Source organism: Pteropus alecto, unplaced genomic scaffold (genome assembly GCF_000325575.1).
Source record: "Pteropus alecto unplaced genomic scaffold, ASM32557v1 scaffold75, whole genome shotgun sequence".
NCBI lineage: Eukaryota > Metazoa > Chordata > Mammalia > Chiroptera > Pteropodidae > Pteropus > Pteropus alecto.
The window spans coordinates 1,537,932-1,550,254 of record NW_006440638.1 but is presented as its reverse complement, the minus strand read 5'-3'; the positions used below and the strand labels follow the sequence as shown (position 1 = coordinate 1,550,254).

At 33.0% G+C, this 12,323-nt stretch overlaps 1 protein-coding gene across 3 annotated transcripts in view; it reads left to right on the top strand.

The window, feature by feature from the left end:
- XRN1 (5'-3' exoribonuclease 1) overlaps positions 1-12,323 on the top strand; it is a 117,036-nt gene that overhangs the window by 1,935 nt on the left and 102,778 nt on the right. For all 3 annotated transcript variants that reach the window (XR_003047995.1, XM_006917446.3, XM_025050767.1), the window contains exon 2: positions 7,789-8,021. Coding sequence is in view for 2 of the 3 variants with exons in the window: in XM_006917446.3 (XP_006917508.1) it covers positions 7,789-8,021 (233 nt within the window). In the remaining variant the exon portion in view is untranslated. The remainder of the gene's footprint in view (positions 1-7,788; positions 8,022-12,323) is intronic.

Sequence of the window (12,323 nt, the reverse complement as noted above, 5' to 3'; positions counted from 1 at the left end):
AATGATTATAATAAAACCACATAGAAAGGTATCCCCATGAACCCCCAAATAGAAGAAAGTAAGGAAAAATTACCAATAGCCCATAGACCCAGTCAGTATTGGCATCTCTGCAAGAGATAGAAGAACTCCAGAATATTCATTAAAAGACCAGGAGGGCCAGTTAGATATCAGTAGCTTTAACTGAGGGATTTTAAAGAGTAGAAGCAGTCTACATCCTATGAACTCTCAAAACTGACTTGCCAAGGCACTATTCTAAGGCAGAGCCCACCCTAAGGAGAAAATGTTGGGAGTGAAATAAAATTTTATCAGAAAAGGGACAATAGAAATAAGAGAAGAAGAAGGCTCAGAACAAGGAGGGTTAAAGAGAGTCAAGAAATCTTAAAAAACAACCAACCAACCAAACCACCAAATTTTTAAACACTACCCCTAAACAGCAAAGCGGGGAGCTCTGTGAAGGAAAAGCTTTCTTGAACACTTCCTCATTCTAAAAGTTCAGGAAAATTAAATTTACATAAAAATAAACAGAAAATTATTAAAGCCAAATAGCGTACAAAGTTATTATAGGGAAAAAAGGGATCAAAATAAAAGCTTGCAATAAAAACATGCACACAAAACAGACAAAAACTACAATCTACTATTTCAGAATAAGCTAAAAGGCACTAAGAAAATGACAAAAGACTTGAAAGAACAACATATTATCAATTATGAAAATTCAGGAGGAAAGAAGAGGAAATTTAAAAAGAAAAAAGTTTCAAAAGAAAATAATAAGATAGGCAAACAAGACAAATAATAGTGGTTCTTGAAAAAGGAAATCAAAACAACATAAATACTAAAACTAATTAAAAACTTTCCTGAAATTAAAATAAATATTTGAAACTGCATGTCGAAAGAATATTACCATGTGCCTAAGAATATTGATTCAGATGACCAAACACAAAGAATTAGGAAAGTTACTGGACTTTAAAGGAAAAGAAAAAGATTTTGTTATTTAGAAGTAAGGAACACATGACTTATAAGAAAAAGAAAATTGGATTTCTGTCACAAGTTTTGACACCAGTGCTTTATGCCAAAAAAAAAAAAAATGGAATAACATAAAATACTCAACTCACCGACTTTTGAATATAAAGGATAAGTTGATAAACTGCTATCGGTTTATAAGAATTCAGGAAATATTGTTCCTTTGAGCACTTCCTTGAGGAATCTACTAGAGAATGAGCTCAGACAGAATGATGAGAGAGACATCAACATAAGGACTAGTGGTGAACATTAAATATAGTTACTTGTAGAATGAAACAAAATGAGTTAAAAGAGAGTAAGTTTAGTATATAATAGCTATATGCTCTGACAGTGTATAGATAGCAGAATATAAAATGGGAATGGGGAGAATGGGGAAATCTTGTGGAAAAATATTTTTTATGTTACCAATACTCAGTATTGGTGGTAATATTAATATTGTTTTTCTGGAATCCATGTCTGTGATATGATAAATGCCTAATATAGGGTATTTTAATTTTATCATCTCATATCCTTGAGAACCAAGATTCTGGGCATGTAAAAGCAGAGTTACAGATGTAAAAGAGAAAATGTTAAGTAAAAGCTCTTTAGTCTTGAATTTGAATTGGAAGTATCAATATGAACTTATGAGACGCACACACACATACACAACGCATGTGCATAAATTTTCTAGCTCTGTCCATGAAACAGGACTGGAAAGAATGATCAATCCAGTAGCAAAATTTAGTGCCTAGGTTATGATCTTGAAATATTCTTACTCACTCAGGATTTCTTGGAGAAATGACAGATTCCAGGTCCGTCAGGAGGTATTCTAGATGAGTCTGGAAACTTTTGTCATACTTTATAGCAAGGAAGCTACTAAAGACTACTAGGGACATGTCAAAGGATTTGAAGAGACATTTAGAAAAGGCTGGCAATGGCCTCACATGGAATAATTTGAGCCTCAGTAATAATCTAGTGGATTAAAATCCGTCAAATATGCTTAAGTCTTTGAGTTCATAATGGTACTTAAAAAAAGGGGGCGGGGGGTACCCTTCCAAAGGTGATAGGGACTGTTCCTAATCTTGAAAACTGTTAAATAAAGGGAAAAAATTAAGCATTTTGTTTTACCTTGTACCACTTGGTAACCAAATGGTAAAATCGTGTCTTTATAAAAGTATTACAACTGATAAAAAAAGAAATGATAGAATATCATCATTTTGCAACCTCAAATGAATTATTTCTATTAATTCATTAAGCATCAATGGATGCTAATATTAGAAAAAAGAAAGAAAGAAGGTGAGGTGACCAAATAGAGCTTAACTCTACCTGTTTCAGAGAATTTTTGACATGAATAATGTATACAAGACTTATATTTGTGTTTGAATATGTCTACCTACGACTGTTTTTAATACCTGGTTCAATCGAGTGGTCCAGTAGTTTGATGGAAGTATATTATGACTATATAAAATTAGTTATTTTAAAAATCTGCACTGAATATAAAGTTTATGTACTATAGGACTGAGGAATACAGAGATAAACAATAGTATTTTATGCTAGTGTTATATTATTGTAAGTATATTTCCTGTTCAGTGAAGGGCTGGGAGTGAGGAAGGAGTTAAGTAATAATAATGACACAAAACAACTACAAAATAAAACAAAACAAACAAAACCTCCTTTAAAAGAAAGGCACTTTCCTTGAAGTTGAGGACAATAGACTAGACCAGTATATAGAAATTATAAAGTAAACAAGAAAAACAAAATCCAGGAGAAAGTTGCACATCTACTGTATGCTTAAGCAATGTCCTAGATACAGGGAGTGGATAGGGTAGAGGAATAAAACCTCTGATCTGTAACATTTATGATTCTATTGACTGCAGTTATAAACTCTTAGAACATACGCAGTTCTTTTTGTGATTATAATTCAGTACAGAACTATTTATTACAATAGCTGAGATTTGTTAAGCACTTGCCATGTACTCGACAGTGTGTTGTGTTTTATATACATTCACTTATTTAATCATAACATTCCTAGAATTATTATCTCCTTTTTGTAGCTGAGTTATAAAAAAATTGAATTATTCACCCAAAGTACTTTACTACATAGCTTAGTAAAGTAAATGTTGGAGCTGAATTTGAAACCAAGTAGAGTTGCTGTGGAGTAGTGTTTCTTATCTTTCTTTCATTATTGCCCCTTCCAGGTGGCTCTTTAGACTTTTTTTTTTTAACTTAATCACACCCCCTCCATAGAAATTTAATACTACAGCTATACTATCTCTGTTTATATACTGTGACATTTCATTATGTCCCTGCCCCCCCAAATTTTGACCCCTCAGGAGCTATGTTGTTCCTATTGATAACGTATACTCTAAAGTATACATTAACATTTAAATTGTGTTAAAATATATGTAACATAAAATTTGCCATCTTAACCATTTTAAGTGTATAGTTCAGTAGTGATAAGTGCATTCACATTGTTGTGCTAGAGCCTGCAGTTTTAAAACCAATCTTCTATGCATTTTGCTAAAAATTGCTTCTTGGCTATGGAAACCTAAATTTTCTAATTGTAGAGAACATAAGCAGACATTTATTTCTATTTCCAAGTGTTTGCTCCTTTGTAGGGAGCTTATCTGTCTTATCCTTTACTGTGTTTGCTGTACTACTGCCTTTACTATATTTCCCAGCCCCTAACACAATGTGTGGGATATAATAGGTCTTAAGTAAATATGTATTGAGTAAATGAATTTATTAACTTTAGCATTTTATAGTCTATAAAACATACATAGTATATAAAATATTGTATATTAAAATAGTTTATTAAAACATGTATAGTATATTAGTATGTTTTAAAACATGGAATATTAAAAATGAATTGAAGCAACGAAACTTTGGGGTTGTTTAAGGTAATAGTATTAAAGAACTAGAGAAAAATAATAGCTCCAACACTCAAATAGATATTGTTTTTATGAAAAAAGGCATTTTGCAACAACACTAGGATACAAAGTTATACTAAAAAAAACTAGTGTTTTAAGAAAATTAGATACTAAGATGTTAAATACTTACCCACATTTTAAAGCAGTGTGAATGTGTATTCCAAGTGACTGGTATAGGCTACATGGGCTATCACATTCAATAAAGGGAAGCTTTGTTTGTTAATTTATTCATTAAATATTTTTGGTTTGTTGCATTGTGTCAGGCAGTATGCCAAGAGTTCTAAATATGACCAGATCAGACACCTTGCTTTGAGGAACTCATAGTTCAGCAGAAAAGGACAGATATTACACTTAAGCATTCAACATAAATGTATAGAGCACCTAATATGTACCTGACATTCTTGTATTTATTGGGAACACACAAATAAAATATGACATAAAGAAAGAAGCATCATTTCCCCTTAGGTGAGGAAGGAAAAGCTTCCAGACAAAGATTACCTGGGCTGGATCTTGAAAGCTGAGTCAGAATCTATAAGATCAGTGAAGGGAGGAGCAAGAAGGAAAGAAAGGCATTTCTGGAAGTAGGAACAACATCTGTAAAGTCACAGAGGTTTGAAACAGTCCAACACATTTAGGACTCTCTAAGTAATTTTCTGTAGTTAGCTTGTGATATATGTGGAAACGGAACAATATGGAATTGGTGGGAAATAGAGCATCCAAATCATACAGGACCTTTTATGGTATCAAGAACTTGTAATATTGTATGGTTTTAGGTAAAAAGCAATATGATCAAATTATGTTTTAGAAAACTGGCTAACCTGTGTTGAGGGAGAAAACTGGAAGCAAGCAGTCCAGTAGGAAAACTAAGGCACTCAGGATGAAGGAAGATGAGATTTTCTGAAACAATGGTAATGGATAGGAGGGTAAGGTTCTAGAAACATTTTGGATGTTAAGTTTTAAAAAAAAACACATCAGTGACTAATTAGATATGGGGTTGAGAGAGAGGAGGAAATATAAGATAATCTTGCAATTTCTTTCATTACAATTTCTAGTTATTGCAGATGCAATAACTCAGTATTACTTATTTGTGAAGGAACAAGATTCTGCTGTGTGTTCTCATTTTCTTTACTGCATTGGCCGATGATTATGTAATCATTCCATATCTTTCTTAATTAATCTGAAATCTCAGATAATTTTTTAAATTTCTTTTCTAAAAGGAAAAATACAGGTTTTTTTCAGGTTATAAAGGTAATATGTGTTCATTGTATAAAAATACATATAATACAGAAAGATGTAAAAACTGTTATATAGTCTAGAGGAAAGTAGGAAGCAACTGAAATTCTATCATCCAGGGTTAACTAACAGTAACATCTTGTTTTTATATACTCCTAACTTCTCTATGCAAATAGATATGTAGCTAAATATTTTCTACAAACGGGATAATAATAGACTTGCTATTTTATAACCTGCTTTTGTTACTTTATCATATGTATTATACACATTATCTCTTGCCAAATATGAATATATTATAATTTGTAATTGTGGAGTATTTCATTGTATGAATGTACCATGATCAATTTTCTATTATTAGGCATTATGATGGTTTTCATTTTTTATCTTTTCTGAATAATACAGCCATGAATATTTACTTAACCTTTGTGCACTTATGTGATTATTTCCCAGGATAAGTTTCCAATAATAGAAATCCTGGGTCAAAGATGTACACTCTTCAAATTTTAATATATACTTTCATATTAGTTATACCAATTTATTATTCCTATTCCAGACTACTGGGTGTAAATGCCACCTCTTTCTCTTTTCTAGCTCTGTGATTTTCCTCTTCTGTAAAATGGGGAATCTGAATACTTCTCTTTTAAGATTGTTAAAATTAAGTGAGAGAATGAATAGAAATGTTTAGCCCAATGTTTGATACCTAGTAAGTGCTTGAAAAGTGGCAGCTATTGCTTTTAGTAACATGAAATATGCATTTCCCTCATGGGTAACATCTGTCTTTGTAATCTTTGCTAACATGATGGGGAAAATGATGTGTCATTTTAATTTGAAATTTGGGGATGTTGAACATCTTTTCATATGTTTATTAGACTTTTGTGTGTCTTCTTTTTTGAATTACTTTGCATTTTCTATGCTTTTAAGTTTTGCTCTTTTTTACTTACATGTGAAGAATTTTGTTTATTAGGAATATTGACTTTGTCCTAATTTTTCCAAGCATTTCCCTGCATTTTGTTATATTCAGTTGAACTTGTTTGTGGCACTTTTTTTTAACCCTATATAGATTTTTAAAAATACATTTTTAGATAGCCAACTCCATTTGTTTGGTTTATGATTTCTGGCTTTCACCACCTTAATATTACCAAATATTTTATATAATTTTTTATTTACATTTCTTACATTAAAATTTCTAATCCTTCTGGAATGTATCTTGTTATAAAATGAGATAGCTTTGTTTTGTCTCCAAATAGGTACCTCATTCCTTTCTTTTACTGACTTGAAATGCCTCTTATACACTAAATTTCTATATACACTTAGACTACTTCTAAACTATTTGGTTCAATCAAACAGTTTTATAATTTTAAATATGATATAGGGCAGATTTTCCTTCATTACTCTTTTTAGTATTCATTGTATGTTTATTCTCCTAGGGAAACTTTGTAATCATTTTATAAAGTACCTCCACATTTAGATTTTGATTGAAGTTTTCAGATTTCTTGGAATAAACAGTAAATCTTGAATGTACTTTTAAAATCTCAGGGTCACAGTTTTCATTTCAGTTTAGTCTGTTATGCAATAAAAGCATCTAAATTTTTTATGTGGTACTTCATACAAATGGTATTTTATAAAAATGTTTTTATAGTGTTGATTGCTTCAAAACCAAAACTTTTCGCCCCCAAAATTAAAGACATGCCATTTTCTTAATAATAGGAAGATATATTGTTACCTGCACATGTAGTAAAACTTGAATAATTGTTTCAGAAATGGTTTTCATTAAGTTTATACAAGGAAAGCCCATTATGTTTTTATGTTTAAAAATTTAAAATATTTTAATTAGTATGTAAGGCAGACTACTCAAATTCTTTAATTATACTAGATACTGTAACTATTAAGTTGTGTCCATTTCAGTTTCTTGTTAATGTGTATTTGTTTTAGTAGTGTTTCTCTTAATTGCTCACAAACATTTAAACAGAGGAAAAATAAATTACACCCAGAGCTGCTAAGGTCTTTTTATAAAAGTGGACACCTGTTAGTTAAAGTTTAGAAATAATTTAATTCACATATCAAAAATAAACAGTTTTCAAAGTTTCATAAATTACTTGTCATAATCTAAGCTTTTAAAATTAATATAACCGAATTAGACTCTCTTTCCATGAAACCAAATATACAGCAAGGCTTTAAATCATTTGTAAAACTTTTTAATGAACATGTACAAATAGCCTTTTGATATAAATGGGCATTATGTTACCCATTTATAGAGGAAATTGAGGCTTTGAGAGTTATTGTCAAATAGTAGGAAGAAAGGAAACTAATATTTTGAGTACCAAATGAACCAAGCACTGTATTTGGTGTTTTCTCAGGTCCTTATTTTAAATAAGTAGATAATTTTCTGACAGAAAATTTGATCAATCTGTTGGTACATTGTGTAACCACATAATACATCTCTGTCTTACCAGCTGTTTCTGTTTTTTTTTTTCTTTACTTCCTTTATTCAACTGTGATTGTTCACTCAGTTTTTATCTAATAAGAATGCCCTGATAACCTGCTTTTTATCATGTGCTTTGCCCAGCTGCTTAAATATCTATGGTTGGTCATATAATAATGATCTTGGTCTTTTTTGTTTGATTTATAGATTCCTGAATTTGACAACTTGTACCTGGATATGAATGGAATTATACATCAGTGTTCCCATCCTAATGATGATGATGTTCACTTCAGAATTTCAGATGATAAAATCTTTACTGATATTTTTCACTACTTGGAGGTGTTGTTTCGCATTATTAAACCTAGGAAGGTGTTCTTTATGGCTGTTGATGGTGTGGCTCCTCGAGCAAAAATGAACCAGCAGCGTGGAAGGCGGTTTAGGTAAAACATTTATGGTTTATTTTAGAATACTATTTAGATTAATAAAATATATTATTTTAACAATAACTGACAACACAATGCATTGTCTGCTCATGTTTCTTTTCTGCTTAAATTCTCCCAGAAAAGGAAATATCTCATAATGTCACATTTTATCAATCAAGTAAACAAATTAGTAATTCAAGCGAAGTGTTATTTCTCAAAGCAGATATTGAGCTATATAAAATTACTCTTTATCACAAATTTTTCAAACATCTCCTTGGATAATTTGAAAATAGTAGTGGTAAACTCCTATAGGTAATCTGCCCTGAGCTAGGAAACTGCAGAGTAAACTGAGAGATTGTTCTAATGAGACATCATTAACTTTTAATTTGACAAACATTTGTTGAATACCCAGACTCTAAACTGGATGCTCTCTGATTGAGCATGGGTCCAGGGCAGGTGAGACTAGAATGTGATTGCTAGAGTATGAGAAGAGAGCTGAGTTATGATACTCAATGTATTATCAGCTGTGCAATTTGGGTAGTAGTAGAAGTAAAAGGATAAGAAGAGGTTGTACATAGAGGGTTTTAAAGTCAAAATTCTGGTCATATGTAATATTTCTGAATAATAATGATGGCATTCTGTGTCCTTGTTTATGAGTAGCAGTGGTAAAGTTAAGAGGGTTGTTAAGGGTGAAGGAAAGAAACCCCAAGTCCAGCATGTTTGATGGGTCATTAGTATAATGAATCCTTTCACCACAATACCAGGTAAAGTAATGGAAAGGGCATCTGTGTATGAAATGTAGAAATCATCAAGGAAAGTAGGAGAGTACATTGAAGAAGGCCAGCAGTGAGAATGGGAACTGGATGCTCAAAAGTACTGATTTAAATATCAAAAGAGAAAAGATACTGAAGTTATTGTAACTTCTGTGAATTCTTTAAAGACAAGGACAATCTCTTACTAAAATTTAGATTCTCAAGTACTACCCAAGACTTATTTAATCTGAATCTCTAAAAATTTGGGCCCTGGAAACTTCTTTTCAGACTCCCTTGGTATTTGTTAAACTAGTTTGGGGGAGCTACTGGGCTAGAAAATCCAGTGTTGAGAAAGGATTATATAAGCCTGTTGTATCAGTCAGTATTCAGTTGTAGGTAGTAGAAACCTAGCTATTTTAAGCGTAAGTGAATATAATAGAATTATGTACGTGTAAAAATTGTAAGAGCCAATAGGGTGGGAATCTAGGTGAGCCTGAATTCAAGAATGACTTTCAGAACACACCGTACAACTGACCTACCAATAGGTGGCACTGTTCCTACCACATTCAAGAAGATGAGAAGTTCAGAGACCCCCATCGGAATGGGTGGTTCCAGGAACTTATTCCTTTAGCTGTGATGCAGCTAAACTGTTGGTTCCAAGAATATATCACTTTAGTTAAAATTCAGCAATCGAGAAGTTACCACTCTTGTTAGCCCTAGAGCCCCAATGCACCTGCTCAGTCTGTATCAGAACAAACAGATGCTTGGTACCTTGCTTCTCAATACCTACAAAGCTGCTGAGTATTGAGATCTCTTCTACTATTGATGAACCCCCTCTGCCGCCCCCCACAACCCCAGTGCCTCAGCTGTCATGTAGACTTTACATACCTCTACATTCCAAACCTTTTATGGAGGCGTCTGACAAAATCTGTCATATCCAGAAACCTAGCGACAGGAAAGCCTGAGAGTTTAATTTTTTTTTAGCTTTCTAACCTCTCCAATATCAGAAGACGAACTAGGAATGGAATGTATGTTGGGGGCCAATTCACCATAACCACCACAAGCATTTTCTAAATACTCTGCTGACATCGAGTACCAGTCAGCTTTTTCTCATTCTCCACAGCAACTATTTTCTCTATTCATAATCTTTAATTATAATCTTTATCTCTTACTCATTTTAAAGTCTCTTGCTGTCTGGCTTTCATCCCCATCATGCTGCTGAAACTTCCTTACAAGATTACAAATAGATTCCTTATGGCTAAATATAAAGAATAATTCTGTCTTTATATTACTTTATTTATCTATGGTATTTTAATGTTAACTATTCTTTGTTTCTTGAACCTCCTTTCCTTGGCCTTCATGTAACCACGCTCTCTTTGACAATACCTTTTTACTCTACTTGTTATCTTCCTCTGCTTTTTCTTAAATACTGATGTTTCTTAAGTTTTTATCCTAGGTCCTGAGTCATCTTATTCAATGACTTTAATTACTGTATCTGTACTGATGACTCCTAAATTTATCTTTCTGATAGATATCTCTCTCCAGAGCTCCTGTATAGCCAAATCCCTGCTAAATGTCTCCTTTTGGACACCACAAACCCATTTCAGGCTTAACATGATGAGAGAACTGAACTCATCTTTGCCTCAAAACTGCCTCCCTTCTATTTTTCCTACTTCAGTGAATGACAACACCAGCAAATAGCTGGTCAGCCCCAAAGTCCAAAACTAATTTAAATTTCTTCCTCTTTCTCATTCCTCACATCTCAGTCCTATTTATCTAGTCTCTTAAATTTCTCTTATCTATTTACTTCTTTTCATCTTTATTGCTACTATCTCAGCCTAGGCCACCATAATCTTTGACCGAGATTACTTTAATAGTTTTACCTTGTCCCTGTCCCAAACATTCTGTATTGTGGCCTCATTAACATTATGGCTGTTTAATAGTCTATCTCCCCACTAGAGTTTCTCTTTTGAAGAAAGAACTTATCACATAGTAACATGAAATAATCATTTGTTCAATCAAAAAAGGGGGGGGTGTGGAGAAAGAAGGAATGGCTTTCATTGGAGAGATTACAGAGTTGCAATCTTAAAAATTTTTGTTATATTGAAGAGATTGGTAAGATAGAAGGGTTAAATATGAAGAAAGTTTATCAAAGAAATGGAATTCCACAGGGAACAGTAAGTAAAGCTATTAACAAGGCTGTAGAAAATAGACATAAAGCAGAGCTTCCTAACTTGTATGCCATGTGGCATGCTGATGTGCCGCAAATGAGTTAAAAGAGAAACTGGACAATAATTAGGATGTCTATATTCAAACCTAGATCCATCTGATACTAAAACTTTCGTTCTTCCTAGTGAATCCTATTGCTACGAAACTGATTTTACCAACTGATGCCATTAATGTTATTAAGCTTTTATTTTACATGTTTTTATAAGGAAACCCAGAGGTATACATTATAATTTTTTTTAATTTATTTTTTATGGTGACATTGGTTAACAAAATCCAGTAAGATTCAGGTGCACAATTTAACAGTAAGACATATATATATATAGTGCATTGTGTGTTCACCTCCCATAGTTAGATTTCTTTATATACACACATATTTGACCCCTTTTACCCCATCTACCACCCTTCAGCCCCGCCTCACCCCCCGGTCCTCCCCGCAGTAACCACTAGTCTGTTGTCCATGTCCATGAGTCTCTGTTTGTTTGTCCTGTTTATTTGTTGCTTTTAGGTTTATATCCCACATATAAGTGATGGGGTTTTCACCTTTTCTGTCTGGTTTATTTCGTTTAGCTTGGTTATCTCAAGGTCCATCCATGTTGTCACAAATGGCAGTATGTCTATTCTTCTTATGGCTGAATAATATTCCATTGTTTATATGTACCACAGCTTCTTTATCCAATCATCTGTCGTAGGACACTTCAGTTGCTTCTATGTCCTGGCCACTGTGACTAGTGCTGCTGTGAACATTGGTGTGCAGATATCTTTTCGCATATGGATTTTCAAGTCTTTGGGGTAAATAAATACCCAGTAGAGGGATTGCTGGATCATATGGTAGATCAATTCTTAGTTTTTTGAGGAAACTCCATACTGTTTTTCATAGTAGCTGTACCACTTTGCAGTCCCACCAGCAGTGTATGAGAGTTTCTTTTTCTCTGCATCCTCTCCAACATTTCTTGTTACTTGTCCTGTTGATTATAGCTATTCTAAGGTGTGAGATGGTATCTCATTGTAGTTTTGATTTGCATTTCCCTAATAGCTAGAGATGATGAGCATCTTTTCATATGTTTGTTGGCCATTCGTATGTCTTCTTAGGAGAAGTGTCTGCTCAGGTCCTCTGCCCCTTTTTTGATTGGATCATTTGTTTCTTTGTTGTTATTGAATCGTATGAGTAATTTGTATATTTTGTATATTAAGCCCTTATCGGAGGCATTGCTTGCAAATATATTTTCCCATTCAGATAATTGTCTCTTTACCTTGTCGATGGTTTCTTTTGCTGAGCAGAAGCTTTTTAGTTTGGTGTAGTCCCATTCATTTATTTTTGCTTTTACTTCTTTTGCCTTTT